Source organism: Vicia villosa, linkage group LG3, assembly GCF_029867415.1.
Source record: "Vicia villosa cultivar HV-30 ecotype Madison, WI linkage group LG3, Vvil1.0, whole genome shotgun sequence".
In the NCBI taxonomy this organism is placed as follows: Eukaryota; Viridiplantae; Streptophyta; class Magnoliopsida; order Fabales; family Fabaceae; genus Vicia; species Vicia villosa.
In genome coordinates, this window is record NC_081182.1 from 129,211,034 (window position 1) to 129,230,121 (window position 19,088).

The 19,088-nt window shown below is 37.3% G+C and overlaps 1 protein-coding gene across 1 annotated transcript; it reads right to left on the bottom strand.

Annotated features, from left to right (window-relative positions):
• Nucleotides 1-10,054: 10,054 nt before the first annotated feature.
• LOC131658950 (uncharacterized) lies at nt 10,055-10,852 on the bottom strand. Its single transcript, XM_058928198.1, has one exon. The coding sequence runs from the start codon at nt 10,850-10,852 to the stop codon at nt 10,055-10,057; it is 798 nt and encodes a 265-aa protein (XP_058784181.1).
• Between the last annotated feature and the right edge of the window lie 8,236 nt (nt 10,853-19,088).

Sequence of the window (19,088 nt, forward strand, 5' to 3'; positions counted from 1 at the left end):
CCCAGAAGTTCTGGATGGCTTCATCAGAACATGGTCTGAAAGAAATCAGAAGATGGTCTGGAGGAAACCAGATCATGATCTTGAAGGCATCAGAAGATGGCAATTAGAAGCAAGGTTCTGAAGATCTGATGATATCACGCTACAAAGAACTTCCAAAATCAGATGACTGAAGTTACATATGCACCAACGCTGAAGACTCTGCTATTCAAACGTCATTCTGATAGTCTGAGTCCAGAAGCAAGTACAAGATGAAAAAGCTACAACGTCAAATCTGTTTGACTGACAAAAGGAACGTTAGAAGCTACAAAAGGCAAAGTCAACAAGAATAGTTGAAACAAGGCTCGAGGTAGTTGACAAAAGAGTGAAACATTAAATGCAGCAGTGTACTATTCACGTAAAGCATTTAATGCTGTTCAACGGTCAAATTTCTCACTGCCATATAAAAGAGAAGCTCTGGTTGTTGAAAACGTCACAACACACACGCTGAGAGAGAACTTACGCTACCAAATTGGTTCACAATGCTATCACCAATCTTCAACCTCACAAAGAAACTTCATCTTCAACCTCACAATGCTATCACAATGCTATCACCCAAAGAAACTTCATCTTCAACCTCACAAATCTTGTAATATCTTAGTGAGTGTTAGAACTTAATCTTGAGAAAAAAATCACTTGGTGATTATAGCTTATTTAGAAGCACATTAAACTATTGTAATATTGTTTACTATTTTTTAAAAGGGAATTCCTAGAGTGATCAAGTTGTGATTTGTATACTCTATAAGACTTAGAAGTTGTCTAAGTGGAATACCATTGTATTCATGGTTGATTAGTGGATTAAATCCTCAGTTAAGGTAAATCACTCTGTAAGGGGTAGACTGGAGGTAGTTTGATTAACAATGATATAGAATAAAAATAACTGTGTGATTATTTTTTATCTGCCTTTTTTAGAAACAACCCTTATTCAATCCCCCTTTCTAAGTGGTTTTTACTCCTTCAGGGTTCTGGAGCCTAACACTGCTTTTATAAGACATATAACCCTCGATCACTTTCAAGTTAAAAAAACTCAGACAATACCAAATACCAGCAAGACTCTGAGTCACTTTCTTAAATTGTTCAAGTATTAGGAAGAATATTCAAAAAGCCAAAATAAGTGGCTCTATCCTTTCTTCAATTGTTTGTCTAGTAAGTATCAGATTTATTGAAAAACGAAACACCAACATATACTAAAATGCCTTTATGAGTGGACTTGAGAGATAAGGCTCAAGTATCATTGGCAACTTTACACAGACGGTTGAAGAATTCTTGCACGTATCCCATCATCATAGGATAAACCGGCTGAGGAGATCAAATCCTAATGCCATATCTACCATGGTTCCAACAACTACCATGCATCAGAAACATACACTAACCTCTCCTCAACATCCTTCAGACACAACAAAAACTCCTTGTACGCAATCACCACCTTAGGTTTAAAAACAAATCAAACCAACATCAAATACTACCACAACTTTCGATGCTCAACATAGTCCAACCTCCACTACAAGGGACTATGTTAATACAAAACGTTGTTCATCCATCTTTTCATTACATACCTTCCTTGCCAAACCAGAAAGTATCCTCCCAAGATCTCATCCAATGACGGAACAGGATCCCTGCTCCGATACCAATTAAAATTCTAGTGTAACAGACCCAGATGTCTTGAAAGATGTCGAGACATTTGATCTGTCAAGAACATTAACAAGGTATATGCACAGATTTATACCAAACTGAAAGATAAATCACACCAGTAATTGTTGACCTAGTTCGGTGACAAACACACCTACTCTGGGGGAATAGCAAGTCAGGAATAAAGTCCATATCAACAGTATTAATTTAGAGCTAAACAATCCCAGTTTACAACCCTTCACTTAATCCCTACCCAATGACCCTTCTACCAAGATCCTCTCTAGATATGGAATATCCCCATCCCACTTCCTATTACCGTAGTAATATTATACAGTTCTCTGGTCCCAGGAGCTGTAGCAACGACCTAATACCCAACACATTCTGATCACATAGAAAAACAGTTTGGAAGACACACTTCCATGACAATCCATAGCCAAGACTCTTGACTATGACCAACAACTTGGAGTTACTTCAAAGCTTCCTCCAAGAACAATACTCCTCTTACCTACAGGCTTCGAGGATCAAATGGTAACCTTTCCACAACCCAAGAGGTTTACCTCGACAACCCCTAAGGATTACATCTTGAATATACTCGGTTGTCTTATCAAACTTAGGTTACAATACTTTCTATTTATAACCTACACCTAACTGGATTTGGATTTTTAATCGCAGCATATTTGTTGTTACAAAATAGCAGTAACTTCTGCTATAAACAAGGTCTTCAATTAAATCTTTCTAAATTGTCTCCAAATATAGAAAGTATTTATTTTTCAATATTCTTCTAAATTCTTCAGGCCTATTAATTAAATCATGTCGTATATTTGATTTGCACAATATTTAGGAATATTCTGCATTCTTCTGTAGTAATTAAATCACACATATTTAATTAAAACTCTTTGCTTCAGTTAGGCATGATGTCGTGACATCCCATGTGACATGTTGTTCCAGATGTTGAATAACTTCAACCCAATATGTTTCACCATCTTCTATACATGTTCTTATACAGACATACTATATTCCATTTTTGCAGCTAGTATTTGTTTTACAAAAATTAATGCCAACTCTAGAAATATAGAAGTTACAATTTCGAGCCCTATAATTAAAGCTTCATATTCAGCCTCATTATTAAAGCATCCCCCTTTAATTTTATATCAAAATCCAGTTGGGATTCCATCTGGTGAAACGATGAAAATGCCTACACCAGTGCCCTCTTTATGTCTAGACAAGTATACCTGCCAATATTTCTTACACACATACGCCTTTGTAATGTCGACCACTGAATGGTCAGCAATGAAATCAGAGGCAATTTTCCCTTTAAGTGCTTTTAATGGGACATATGTGAGTGAGTATTCAGTTAGTGCTAAGGCCCACTTAACGATTCGACTATGTAAGATAGGTTTAGACAATATATGCTTAATAAAGTCAAAATGAAAATAAACAGAAACATCAACTGGTTTTATATATTTTTTGAGTTTACTTAAAGAGAAGTACAAACACAAACACAGCTTTTCAGTAGCCGTATACCTAGTTTCAGCATCATTTAATACTCAACTAAGATAATAAACAGCTATTTCGACGCCATTTTCGTCGTCTTGAGCCAACATGCTTCCCAATGTTGATTCTGACTTTGACATATACAACTTCGCGTGTCGGTTTCCTCTAGGTGGTGCCAACATAAGAGGCTTTGTTAGATAATTTTTCAGAATGTCGAACGCCACTTGATGATTTTTCTCCCATTTGATTTCTGAGTCTTTCCTAAGTCTCAACAACGAAGAAAACGCCAATGTCTTGCCATTTATGTTCGACACAAAGCGCCTTAGGAAATTTATTTTCCCCAACAAGCACTGGAGATCTTTCTTTGTAGTCGGTGCTTTGGTATCCAAGATCGCCTTAGTCGTATTCTGATTTATCTCAATGCCTTTCTTGTGCACCACAAAACCTAAGAAGTCACCTGCACGAACACAAAAAGAAAATTTTAAGGGATTCATTTTCAATCCATATTTCCTCATTCTCATAAAATATTATCGAAGATGGTCTAAATGACCCCCTTCTGAAGAGGATTCAACTACAATGTCATCAATGCACACTTGCATAAAAATGTTTATAAAATCATGAAACATTGAGTTCATTGCTCTTTGATAAGTCGCTCCAGCGTTTTTTAAACCAAAAGGAATTACTACCCATTCATAAATACCTAAGGCATCTAAACGCTTTTTTAAGAACATCTTCTTCAGCAATAAAAATTTGATTGTAACCAGAATATCCATCCAAAAGACTTAAATACTCATGGCCTGCGGCTGAATCGACCAACATTCCTGCCATAGACATTGGGTATTCTTCTTTTGGAGTCGCTTTGTTTAAATCTCTAAAGTCTATACAAACTCTAAGTGTCTCATTCTTCTTAATAACAAGAAATGTTAGCTAACCATTCGACATACCTGAAAGTTTTGATGAACATGCTTTTCGATAGGTGCTCAATTTTGGTCTTTATTTTTTACAAAACATCTAAAGAGAACCTCCTTGGCGTCTGCTTGACTGGTCGTTTGCCTCCATTGATAGGCAACTTCATTTCAACCATCCCTCGACTCAAACTTGGTATTTCGTTATAGTCCGATGCAAAGCAATCTTTGAACTCTTTGAGCAACTCAATCATTGTTTCTTCATCTCACTATCGACTTTGGCGCTAATGTATGTAATTCGTTTTGTTATTCCATCATCCAAGTCGAATTCCTCTAAGGGATCTTGAGCTTCCATCCTTTGGATACTTTCTCTTGGGTCCTTTTCAAACCCAAAGGCTCATCATCATAAATGCTTTTGACTCAGACATCGTCACTGGTATGTTCAGCATCCCACCCTGTGGGCAGTGAACCCTCCCCGTCGGCTGAATATTTATCCAACTTATCTTGGTCCCAAATGAAACCATGTGTGGGGTGAAGCGTTAAAACACTTTTTGTGTATAGACTTGGCTGGAAAACTTCATGTTCTGGATAACATGGAGGTATTGTTGCCAATGCTTTGTCAAAGTTCCTCTGATTTACCATCTTGGCATCAAAAGTAAAATAACCATGATCAACATCTATATTCTCGACAATTCCATCCTCACGCCAAATCGACACCCTCAAATGCAATTCCGACGACACAACACCAATTTCATGAATCCACTCACGGCCCAAAAGAAAATTATAGTTTGCTTTGGATGGGATTACCATGAATAACGTTGGCCTCATCATCGATCCAACTGACAGGTTTACCTGAATTACTCCCATAATGTGTCTCATCTTCCCCTCATAGTTTGATAGAACCATGTTTTATAGGCGTAGGTGTAACGATTGTTTTTATTTCCGTATTTTTAATTGGTGTGTGCTATATGAATTAATTATGAATTATGTGTTTAACATATATTTAAGTGACTTTGTGTTATGAATGAGTATTATTAGTAAAAAGCATAAGTTAGTAAGTGTTATGAGTTATTGGGCCTAAGTCGGTATTATTAATTGAGAGATGCTAGTTAGAGCCCATTAGTAATTTGTAAGATAGTAAGGGTTTAACAAAACAAGGGTTTTAGAGAATTAGAGAATTAGAACTCATTTGGTGAAATTGGGAAAAGAAGAGAAAGAAGATAAGAGTGAAAGGAAGAGGAGACACTCAAGGTTGAAGATAGAGTTGGCTTCAATCCAAGACCTAAGGTAAGGGTGGGGTTCTTTCATGCTAAAGGGATTTATGATGGTTTTTAGGGTGGGTTAGATTGTATGTAGAAACCATGGATTGATTGTTGTAGAAGATTAGGGTTTTATGATCAAATTGCATGAATCTTTGGATGAAAACATGTTTTGATTGATGATTGATGATAAATGGTGAGTGCTGATGTGATTATATGTGCCTAATCGCTGTTTGGACGGAGTTTTGGGTGGCGGGTGTGTGATTTCGCAGTTCTATGTTTGCTGATATTTTTCTACACAATCGCACGTTCGCTAAGCGGGCTCAGGCCGCTAAGCGGATGCTGTTTATTTTTGAAAAATTAAGTGAGCTCGCTAAGCGGAGCTGGTCCGCTAAGCGGGGCTCAGATTTCATTTTGCTACTGTTTTTAGCCGCTTCAAGCGGGGTTATTGAAAATTGAATTCAATAAGCGCGCTTGAGGGTCGCATAGTGGATCCTGTTGTGCAAAACTTGTTCAAACTTTGAAATGATGTATCTTTTGATCCGTAATTCCTTTCTAAGTGTCGTTTGAACCTCCGTGAAGCTCTAATTGATGTCTTTCTAATGCATATGATTTGGAAACCTTTGGATATCTTTTGAAGTCTTTTCTTTAATTGTAGTTTTTGATGTTGTAATTGTTGTGTGAAGTGAAGTATTATTGTATGATGGTACAACATAGCGACGTGATTAAGAAGTGAAGCATTCTTATGAATGTTTGATTGTTGTTTGGAAGATGTTAGGATGTATTGTTCATGTTTTGTTGGTGGATGTGCATCATTTGAGTCGAATCCATTACATAACCTAAAAGTTATGGCAAACACGATGGCTTGAAAACTATGGCAAACACGACGACCTTAATGGCAAATAGCGGCGAAGTGCCCATTGGCAAATTTTGAGAAGATGGGAGTTTTACTCCAAATGGTACCACATGCATTTGCATAAGTAGAGTCACATTTGAATGGCATTTAAATTGCATTGAATTGTTAAGATGTTGAGATGTTTGTTGTGATGATATGATGAGATGTTATTGTGATGCATTGATATTACAATTGTGAATAAAGTATGTTGTCATAATTGATTATTGACATGGTTGCCGTTTTGTAAGTGTTTAGTGAGGATAGTTGTTGCAAGGTGTTATGTGATGAGAAGTGGTGATATATGTATGATCTTTACCATGCTTTGAATATTATCATACGTTTCTTTATAAAGAATGATATCCCAGACCTTTTGTTTGAATGTTACCCTTTGTTGGTAACGTGTAGGTAATCATGTGGAGTAACTGGTTTCCTATTAGCTCGAGTCAGTGTGTTTATGCTCTGATATGTAGCAATCCGGGGGATGTTTGCGATATTTTCTTGTGTCTTGCTTTATGTTGATTATCTCTTGTTGGATTTTGTTGTCATGTCCTGTTGAGACATGTTGGATACGTTGTGCCATGTTAGCTTTGATGTTATAATTTGGATTATGATGTTAATTGAATTCCGGTGCGATATTGTGAACTATTTGGATTTAGATGTTTAATGAATTATGAGTTACCTCCGATATAAGTTTTATGTATCCATGTATTATGAGCATGATTTGTGATGTTATTTTAGATGAATATGTGATGCCTCGAATTTGTTGCTTGTTTTGATGTATTGCACTCTAATTCTCTTATTAAACTGCGAGGTAGATTTGGGGTGTTACAGTATGTTTGTGTCGACCTTACCAATTTTCTTCAACAATGATTGTGGCATCAAATTAACTACAGCACCGCCATCAACTAAGACTTTGTTTATTGGTACATCATGCCTGCGGGGGGTTTCTCAAAAAAAGCTTGATGTTATTCTATTACACTATTTCCCATCACATAGTAATAGAGAGGCTTTTGGTCCTTCGCCTCTTCAACTTTCCCTTCGTCTTCAGCTTTCGAGACATCAGAGATACAATTATACTTCATCGATAATACTAACACTATGATGCAGCGAATGATAAAATCATCCTCTGAACTATCATCAAAGTTATCAAATACTATCTCCTCATCTAAATCGTTGACTTGATCCTTTTTTCCTGACGACATTGAATCATTTTTTCTGGTGCAATGCCTTGGGTCGCCTCTTTGGAAGCCTTTTTTTTATTTGATGCCTTCTCCATTGGGTTTGTGTCATGGGATTTTTCCCTTTGAAAGTTAGGGGTATATGATACTCGGTGGCAGTGTTTCCAGTTTCCCGTGTTTGAGTCAAACTTGATCCTTTCTCCAATACTTGCCATTTCTGGCTCGATCCTAAACCTCTCTCTACTCTTTTCCAACTTTAGGTCGCCCCCCATATGCATGAACAGGATGAACCCACTTGTTTTGAGGCGCATTTGATGATGGCATGAACGTCCTCTGATAAGGGAACTTGGCCTTACCTTGAGGTTTCTGGACTCTCACTATGCCAAAAAAGACCTACAAAAGCGTTTTTTTTTTTTGCTTTTAAAGCGCTTAAAAGCGCTGCCATAGGTGGTGCTGCTATAGGTTTTAGCAACGCTTTTTCTTTAGGCAAAAGCGCTGTCGTAGGTAGGCCTTAGGCAGCGCTTTTTCTTGAAAAGCGCTTTCATGTATAGGCCTAAGGCAGCGCTTTCCCTTGAAAAGCGCTTTCGTAGGTGGGTCTTTAGCAACACTTTTCTTTAAAAAGCACTTTCGTAGGTAGCCTTTAGCAGCGCTTTTTTTTCAGCTTTTATGCTTTCTTTTATCATCTTAGGCAGCGCTTTTTGTTAAAAAGCGCTTTCTTAGGTAGGTCTTTAAGAGCGTTTTTAAAAGCGTTGTCGTTGCTAAACGCAATATTTTAAAGTGCAACCTGTATAGTTCAATTCCCATATGTTTGCAACAGATACATATAACTAAATCATCTCTAACATAACTAAATCAGAATAAGCCAGAAATTCTTAAAATCCGACGAGCACGGTCCTGGTCCTGCAAAGTATGAATAGAACAACACGGTTAATTAAACTAACTTTGCTCAAACACAATTAAAGGCTCCAACACAAATTCATTATCAAAACCCGTCACACAATAATGTATTCATAACACTTTTCACACAATAATGTATTCATACCAATACGATTCTTTGCTGAATATAAAATTGACACAATTCCTCATTGATTTCTTCCAACTTAAGTCTCGTGTAAGAAGCAGAATAGAATTCATCAAAGTACTACATAAAAAAAACATAATATGCATGATTTAGCCTACCCTTGAGTGGTCGAACACCACCTTAGGAACTTTCCCTTGAAAGCCCTCCCTTTTTGACTCTTCTTTCTTGAGCATGTCATTTTCTTTGCAACCTTCTCATCATAGAACATGTTACAATTAGGGCATAGAAAGGTTCTTGAATCACTCACTTTGCATCGGTTCAGAAAATACACCAATTCTTCCTAAAGCTTTGGGAAGACTTCTTTCAGTAATTCCGCCATTTTCTCCTTAGATAATTCTTCATCTTTCACTTTGCATTCCATTTTATCCTTCTCTTCTTTCTGGTTTTTAGGATCTTCAGTAACCCCCGCCATTATGAGTTCCAATGGCTTCACAAAACTCATAGATTTTCTTTTGAAACCTTTAGTAGTTTCAATTTCTAGCATTTCCTTTTAGACCGCCGCTTCAACCTGTTCGCTGTCGAGACCTTTAGTAGCTTCAATTATTGTTGTTGATAGTTCATCTATCGCTTCATACTGATCTCCAGTGAGACCCTCAGTATCCTCAAGCTTCAATGCAGCCATCTAATTTACCATTGCGTCTAACTCATCATCGAGATCTTCAATAATCTCTACTACATAAACTTCTGTTGGCTCAACAATGTTGGCATCAACAACATGTAGAGGATCAATATCAATTTTCATGGAAGCTTTTGGCTTCTCACTAAATTGCAGCCTTAAATCTTTTAACGCTTTCTGCACCAAATCCCTGAAAAGAACACATTGAGAAGTATTATGACCCAAAAAATTATGATATTTACAAAAACCTCTTTTTTGTTTTTGCTCTAATGGTGGATTTTTTAAGCCTTGAGGCATTTCAATCTGACCATATGAAACTAAAACATCAAATATTTCATCACATTTAGTAACGTCAAACGTGTATGTCCTAGTAGCGAATTTCTCATTATTTGGTTCGACAATGTTTTTTCCTCTCGACGATTTCAACACTTACATGTATATGGAGGCCCAGGTTTTAAATCATCTACGTTAATCTCTCTTGCCTCTATGCATTCATCTACCCACTATGGGGAATATTCATCATTGTCAATGTAGGTAGTTTTTTCTCTTTTGTGACGTTTTGATGCCCTCATGTTTTCTATTTTCAAACATTGGACTTGTCAATCCCTATCGGCCAACTGGTCCATGTCTTTTAGATACTGAGTATCTAACTTTTTCCTAATAGAGTAATCAAAACCCCCAGCAGCCATTCCGACCAATTCGTGCTCAGGGACCCTAGTGAAACACCTAGCTTTGAGCAATCTAAACCTATTCAGATAGTCATATAAAGAATATGACGACCTTCCATGTCTTTTAGATACTGAGTATCTAACTCTATCCTAATAGAGTAATCAAAACCCCCAGCAGCCATTCCGACCAATTCGTGCTCAGGGACCCTAGTGAAACACCTAGCTTTGAGCAATCTAAATCTATTCTGATAGTCATCTAAAGAATATGACGACCTCCTCTTCACCAACGACAATTATTTCAAAATAATCTTGGACTGACCCATGAAAAACTGTTCATGAAACGCGCGTTCTAACTGCTTCCAAGTCCTTATGGAGTTAGGTACTAGTGTGGTAAACCACGTGAACGCATTCTTGGTTAGTGAACTAGCTTTTGTTTCGTACCTAGCTAAATGCTCGATAGTCGACTCATTTGTTTCTCCTGCAAACTTCGTAAACTTAGGTACCTTACATCCCTTGGGTATTTCTTCCTGTCGAATGTAATTAGGTAAAGGTGATGGGTAGTTAGGCTTGTGAAAGCCAACATTAAGCCCATTGCACACTAATACCTCTTCGACTACATTTGTTATATTATTACGCCCTAACATGTTGCTGGCGTTTCTTAGTACTCTATCTACGTTCTGACATCTCCTAACTAACACTGGCCTAGGCTCGCATTGTTCGATGATTTCCTCGTCCTCATAGGTAACTGGTTCTACCACACGAAGTCTAAAGGGATGCTCTTGGTTGCCTAAAGGTAAATCATCATTTGACTCTAACGGTCTATGACGCGTTTGAACTGGTTGAACTCCAAACGACTCGAGCATTCTTCCTATTTGGTCAACCATGGGGTTAAAAATAACTCCCATTTGTTGAGTTAAGTTGTGTACTAACTCTAACTTACTCTTATCCATCTGTTGCCTAAAGGCCATCACAAAAGTGGTATTCAAATATGGGGTGGATTGAGGCATATAACTAACTCCACCTAGCCGACCATTCAAACCCGTAGTCAACAAAGGCATGGTGGCGTAACTTCCTTGATAGCCTGTAGCCATAGTGTTATATGTGTAAGTAGATACGTTCGACCGAAGCCCGATCGTTATGGTCTAAGGCATACCATATTGATATTTTCCAAAAGGCATTGTGCCCCATGGAAAAAGTGCTCGTGTGGAGTTGAACGGGGACCGAACATTTCCTGTTGAGACCGGTGTCATCGAACTAGGAGCAGCAGTTGATCTCACGGGAGAAAAAACTGTGGCATTTTGAGTTGTGGCGCCCGTCTGTATGGCATCCACATTTTGCGCAAAAACTCGTGTATGTGAAGGGCTCGAAGTGTTTGTGTCTGTGCTCGAACTGACATTTTAGACACTTGCTTACCACTTCTTAAGTTCATACACACGTGACAAATGAAAAGATAAAATAGAACTTTCACAAAAACTGTAAAAAAAACAAGTATTTTAGCACTGTCCCAATGGGCGTGCCATTTTGTTTACCCTTGGATTTGGTAAACTTTGCTAGTCTCTTCTTAAAGGTTACCTGCGAGATCAACCAGAGAATCTCATAACACTGCTTTAGGTTTCAAGAGTTTTTTGTGAAAGGTCCTTTGATTCTATGATAGCCTCGACACGTCGCCTAACTCGTTTAGGATTTGATAGAGGTATTTTCACTAACGTACTTGGTTAAAATCAATCCTACAAAAATAAAGAGAGGTGTTCGACACGCCATATAAACAAGTAATAGTTTTGCGAAAAATGATTGGTGAAAATCAAACCAACAAAAGTAAGGAACCAAAACAAAAACGACAAAAGCTTAAAGTAAATGACATAACATTTAGTGTTTGCAGAAAATTAGATGGTTCAAACATACATTGTAACACCCAATTCTACTCCGCTGCTCGACCTTTGGAGACTTAAGCTGGGAATGAAGAGGAAGTAACGTGCTCTTAAAAGAAAAAAAGAAAAGTATGTCGAGTGTTTCGAGGTGCTCCCGTAAGAAAGAGAGGCTCGAGCGACTCTTGGTTGGTATTTTTTATGGTTGGGAACTTCCACCCAAGTGATTCCCTAAAGCAAGGGAGACGAGAGCTTCCAATCTCTTTTTATTATTTCCAGCCTTTATTAAGTATTTTATTTTGTTTTATTCATTTTGTGTTTTATGAAAAAGGGAACCTATTCCTCTAACTATCCTAGTATTATCATACTAATGGCCCCAAGGTCAAGGATAAGGGAATCTCTACCTATGTTAACATGCATAGAATTCAACCTAAGTTGTTCTATGTGACTAATCTTAATGAAGATTGAAGTCACCGCCCTAAGGGAACATGGTAAGCAAAAGGTAAGATATAAGCAAAGATAAAAGCAAGTGAAACCCATGGTAGGTGACTTAATGAAGTCTATAACCAAGTCTACTCCTAAGATAGACTAATCACAATGAATCCCAAAAGAAAGCAATCCACAAAAGGTGGAGGAACAACAAACAATCGTCGCCTCTTAAACTAACAACCATCAAAGTATGAAAGAAGAGGAAAAGCATGAGAATGAGGGGATAAATCCCTAGGGCAGTGGCATAACAAGTAATTGAGTGTCCTAAATCAAACACAAAAGCATCATGGCATCTCACAAAAATATCCACAAGAAGTCACCAAAGTATTGCATGAATCATTACTTAACAATAACAAACCTATATCAATTAGTCAAAACAAAAATAAAATGAACACATGACCTAAGCTTGAGGTCAGTAGCATAAAATTGCATTTATAGGTCTAAGACCTTATACCAATCTATGTTAATAACTTAGCTTGAAGCAACACAAAGTTCTAACAAAAATTAGACGAAATTAACTAGGTCAAACTAGCTAAACAATTTCAAATTGTGTATGAAGTTAGAAAAATATGAACATATGATAGAAGTCAGTAGTTAATAACCTCTAATAGGTTTCTAAACAATTATGGAATCACTCCAAAAGGTTCACACAAGATTACAAGTTAATTGACCAAACTATATTACAAATACAAAACAAGGAACAAGTTATTTACATGTGAAAAGGAAAATCCAAGCAAAGTAAAAAGAAATGATTAAAAAAAATCCAATTTCAAATCCTAAAGCCTCATAAAGGTCTCTTATAATGTCCACAAAAGATTTAAAAATATTGCACAAAGGCATTCTAAATCACGAGCAAAACTATACAAGTACTCATTGTAAACATACATGAAATAATCCTTAAAGGACTCAACCAAAGCTCAATCGAAAATAAGAAATAGAAATATATTTTTCTGTACAAGTATCAACTGATGTCTACACACATCTCACACAAGAAAGACAAAGTGAAGTACCTAAAGCAAAATACACATTTTAAGTCAAAAGGTTAACACCTGAGCAAATATGACGTAACTCAAATGGATAGCTCAAAGGAGCTCATGGCTTTTCACACAAGTATCTCAACACATTGAAAAACATGAAGAAGAATATTATAGAGCCGCCTAACAAGGTTTTACTTAACAAATTCATAACTTGAACATGCTAGCATCACATATAAAGAACAAGCAAATACGTCATAATGGCACACAAACGAGTTCCGCTCGTAAAGTAAACAACCTACGAGGCGCAAGCCAAGTAGTAATGAGTGGGGTCCCGCCATAGCCAAGGGGAGCGTATCACCCAAGTCAACCAAGAATTGGATCAAGCGCAATAGGGAGATCGGTCCATAGACAATAGGAGCGAGTCACTCTCAATAACCAAGTCGTTACAGTGTGGGAAAAGATCTGGGGGGATGGTGCATGCGTACACCAAGCATTAACGTCGGGCAACGCGAGATATAAGAAATGCGAGGGTTCGATTGCATGAACCCTCTACCTGACATACTCGATAACAGGATCTTGTGCTAGTCCAAAAGCGAGCAACGCGTGGCGTGCACTAACTAAGCATACTCGATGAGACTGGGCGGGGGTTGATTGCAAACCCTTCCCGCATGCCTTCAATGAGGACTTAATGGTGTGCCTTTAAAGGTCTTATCGCACCGTAACTCCCTGCCGCAAAGCACAAATATAAACACGCTAACAAAAACTGAGCCTCTTTCGAGGGCTTGGCCAGATGAATGTCTATCCTACTTCTCCTATTATATATGGTGCGGAAAGCAATAAAGTACAGAAAGAAGTAAAAAGGGAATAGGAAACCATACCAACGGATAGCAAATCCGTAATGAGCTAATAACGCAAGTAGAACTAAGAAATCTGGAGGTCCAAGCTATCCTGAGCAAAGTCAGAATGCTTGCATCAAGGCATCAAAAGCAACATGGTCGGTCGCGAAAAAAATCGCAACCCCATCCTGCAAGGGACAACAAAATACAAGCACAACGAACAATGTGTATACATCTCGTGAATGAGAGACAAAGAGAAATCGCATCGGACGCGAATTCGTGTCCCATAACTGAAGTGGAACACAAATACTTTTCAATCGAAATAAAAGATCGAAAGCTCCCTTGAAACGCCTTGCACAAGCCAACAAATGCATTAGTAACAACAAACTATCTTCACCCTCCATAAAAAATAATAGGAATTAAATTCTAACAATAAAATCTAACAGGATATATCGTTTTTATGACATTTTCATCTAAAGGTTAGAACAAAACTATGTAACCAAGCATTAAATTCTAACAAGAAAATTAATTACATGTTTTTATATTCTTTTTTATCATGTCAAAATGCTAACAAAATTATTTTTTTTTTGTACATCATTATCTAAGAAATAATAGGAAGAAACTATGTACAAAATCTAATTCTAAACACCTAAAAAAACTTGAATCAGGGGGGTTCCTCGTGAAAACAGTGATGCAGGCAAGAGAAAGGCGCAGAGCCCATTCGGATTTGGCCCAAATGTATCTTTCAAATGGCCAAAAACAATTATGATGTGGGCTTAAGGGGAGTTGGATAGCAGTTATGGCCCAAAGGATTGTTTTGCTCAGCCTTTTAGATTTTTGATCCAATTATCAAACAATTAAACTACCAATTAAACATATCAAACTCACATTAATCTCAATTATCACCAATTACTTAAATTAAAAACAATATTAAAATTAAAAAGGGATTAGGTTTGTGTTTACGTGAGATGCCCACGTTCTTCCCCCTCTCAACAAGACGATGCAATGAAGATCCTCTTTTCCAATCAACTTTCGGAGTGCCACCACGAACAAGAACCAAATGAAGAATCTTATATCTCCGGTCAAGCTCTTCGTTGTTAGAACAAGATTTTTTCTGATCAATATTCTTGTTTTGATGATAACAATATATATGAATTTTGTATAAGACAATGTGGTACTCTAATCCTTTGCATTTTCCATTTCAGGAAATACATAAAGAGTATGCACAACTCAGCGCTCAGAAGCACTGACTCAGAAGGTTCTGGATGGCTACATCAGAACATGCTCTTGAAAGACATCAGAAGATGGTCAAGCAGAATCAGAACATGGACTATGAAGCATCAGAAGAACATGAAGTCAGAACCAGAAGCACTGATGTTCTGAACGATATCACGTTTAAGCTCTTCAAAGTCAGAAGACAAGAAGATGCTTTGCACCAAGCTGATTGACTCTGATATTCAAACGTTGTATTCACAAATCCGAGTTCAGAGCAAGTACAAGATGACAGGCTATTAAGTCTAATCTATGACTTACAAAAGGAACGTTAGAAGCTACAAAAGGCAAAGTCACTAAAAGCAGCAAAAGCATGGCTCGAGGTAGTAGATAAAAGTGTGAAACATTAAATGCAACGTTGTACTATTCACACAATGCATTAAATACAACCCAACGGTCATCTTCTTAAAACTCCTATAAATATGGAAGTTCTGATCAGAAGCAAAAAACCAACTCTTGCAAAAATACTGAAACGCTGTCAAATTCAAAGCTCACGAACTTCATCTTCAACCTCACAAACTCTTGTAATATTTAGTGAGTGTTAAGCTTAAAACTTAAGAGAAATATCACTGTTGTGATTATAGCTTTATAATAAGCAATTCAAACTCTTGTAATCTTTATTTTACATTGATTGTAAAAGGTTCCTAGAGTGATCAGTTAGATCAGTAGACTCTAGAAGACTTAGAGGTTATCCAAGTGGTGATTTCCTAGAGTGATCAAGTTGTGGTTAGGATACTCTAGAAGACTTAGAGGTTATCTAAGTGGAAAACCATTGTAATCAGATTGATTAGTGGATTAAATCCCCAGTTGAGGTAAATCACTCTAAGGGGGTGGACTGAAGTAGTTTCGTTAACAATGAACCAGGATAAAAATAATTGTGTTCGTTGTTTTTATCTTAAGAGTTTTTAAAGTCACACTTATTCAACCCCCCCTTTCTAAGTGTTTTTCTATCCTTCAAATTGCATCAGAGCGCTGATTCTAGGTGCAAGCACTTAACCGTGTTAGATAAATGTTTCAGGAAGAAAAACACAAAGTCAATATGGTTGAAACAGCTGCTTCAACTGCTACACTTGTTTCTAATGGTCAAAACAACAATGGAAATGGTTTCAATGGATATTCTAGACCACCAGTATTTGATGGTGAAAAATTTGAATACTGGAAAGATAGACTTGAAAGTTACTTTCTTGGTCAAGATGGTGACTTATGGGATCTAGTCTTTGATGGTTACAGACATCCAGTAAATGCTCATCGAGTAGAGATGTCAAGACGAGAAATAAGTGATGATCAAAAGAAGCTATTCAAAAATCATCACAAGTCAAGGACTATTCTGCTGAATGCTATTTCTCATGCTGAATATGAGAAAATAACAAACAGAGAAACTACTCATGACATCTTTGAATCCTTGAAGATGATTCATGAAGGGAATGCCCAAGTCAAGGAGACTAAAGCTCTTGCTTTAATCCAGAAGTATGAAGCTTTCAAGATGGAGGAAGATGAAAACATTGAAGCAATGTTCTCAAGATTCCAGACTCTAACTGCTGGATTAAGAGTGCTTTACAAGGGATATACAAAGGCTGATCATGTCAAGAACATCATCAGAAACTTGCCTAGAAGACGGGGCCCAATGGTGACTGCGTTCAAGATTGCTAAGAATCTGATTGAAGTCTCTCTTGAAGAGCTGATCAGCGCACTGAGGAGTCATGAAATAAAGCTGGATGCTAATGAACCTCAGAAGAAAGGTAAGTCAATTGCTTTAAAATCAAATAATAAGATGAATTGTCCATGATCTCCAGAAGGGTAAATCAACTCTGGAAGAGCAAACAAAGGAAGTTCAAGAACTTCAGAAGTTCTAAAAGGCCTAAAAGAGGAGAATCTTCTGGACACAGAAGATCTGACAAAAAGAAGGCGACATGCTTTGAGTGCAAGGAGCCAGGTCACTTTAAGAACGAGTGTCCAAAGCTTCAGAGGGAAAAGTCCAAGAATAAGTTTGAAAAGAAGAAAGGCCTTATGGCTACTTGGGATGACTCAGACTCTTCTGATCAAGTCAGACTCCGAAGACGAGCAAGCAAACATTGCGCTGATGGCCACTGTTGATGATGAATCATAATCTACATCAGACTCAAATTCTGAAGAGGTATTTTCTGAACTTTCTAGAGAAAAGTTAGTTTCTAGTCTGACAGAACTTCTGGAACTCAAGGCTCAACTTAGTATCAAATACAAAAAGCTGAAGAAGCTATTTGAATCTGAAACTAAGAAGCTTGAAGTAGAAAATTCTGAACTGAAGGAAAAAGTTTTAAAATTATCCAAAGATGTTGAATCATCTTCTGGTTCAGAAAAGTCTATTCCAAGTATGAAAAATATTCTTAAGGAATATGATTTGAGTTTTAGAAAGTTTTTATCTAGAGGTATTAGAAGAAGTCAACTTGCCTCTATGATATATGCAGTTAGTGGAAACAAGAGAGTTGGCATAGGCTATGAGGGTGAAACCCTATACAAACTTGAATCTGTGGATGATATGAAAATCACATACAAACCCTTGTATGATCAATTCAAGTATGGACACTCCCATGATATTAGGATCACATCACATGCTAAGAGCTTCCACATTACACACACCAAGAAGCATGTTACACACACTAGAAAATATCATGTAACTCAGAATAGGGAATATCATGTTGTTCCTCCTGTTAATTTTCATGTTAAACCCAAGTTCAATCAGAACTTGAGGAGAACTAACAAGAAAGGACCCAAGAAATTGTGGGTACCTAAGGAAAAGATTATCCCTGTTGCAGATATCCTTGACAGCCAAGAAGACAAAGGAAAACATGTCATGGTACCTGGACTCTGGGTGCTCGCGGCACATGACGGGAAAAAGGTCTATGTTCCAAGACCTGGTGGTTAAATCTGCTGGAGAAGTTAAGTTTGGAGGGAACCAGAAGGGCAAGATCATTGGCTCTGGAACCATAAGTATTGGTAACTCTCCATCCATAACTAATGTATTGCTAGTAGTGGATTAGCTCATAACTTATTGTCCATAAGTCAATTAAGTGACAACGGTTATGACATAATCTTCAATTAAAAGTCTTGTAAAGCTATTAGTCAAGAGATGGCTCAATCCTATTTACAGGCAAGAGAAAGAATAACATTTACAAGATTGATCTTCAAGATCTTAAAAATCAGAAGGTCACTTGCCTTATGTCTGTTAGTGAAGAACAATGGGTCTGGCACAAAAGAATAGGCCATGCTAGTTTGAGAAAGATTTCTCAGATTAACAAACTTAATCTGGTCAGAGGATTCCCTAATTTGAAATACAAATCAGATGCTCTTTGCGAAGCATGTCAAAAAGGGAAGTTTTCCAAACCTGCATTCAAGTCTAAGAATGTTGTCTCTTCCTCCAGGCCGCTAGAACTTCTACACATTGATCTTTTTGGCCCAGTCAAAACTACATCAATCAGAGGGAAGAAATATGGATTGGTCATCATAGATGACTATAGCAGATGGACATGGGTAAAGTTCTTGAAACACAAGGATGAGTCTCATACGGTGTTCTTTGACTTCTGCACTCAGATTTAATCTGAGAAAGAGTGTAAAATCATAAAGGTCGGAAGTGATCATGGTGGCGAATTTGAGAACAGATTCTTTGAGATTTATTTCAAAGAAAATGGTATTGCCCATGATTTCTCTTGCCCTAGAACTCCATAGCAAAATGGAGTTCTAGAGCGAAAGAATAGGACTCTACAAGAAATGGCCAGAACCATGATCAATGAAACCAATATGGCTAAGCATTTTTGGACAGAAGCAATCAACATTGTATGTTATATTCAGAATAGAATCTCCATAAGACCTATTCTTAATAAGACTCCTTATGAATTGTGCAAGAACAGAAAG

What these genes read in the sequence shown, in the direction of transcription:
- LOC131658950 (XM_058928198.1), bottom strand. Translation starts at nt 10,852, where the DNA reads ATGGCTACAGGCTATCAAGGAAGTTACGCCACCATGCCTTTGTTGACT.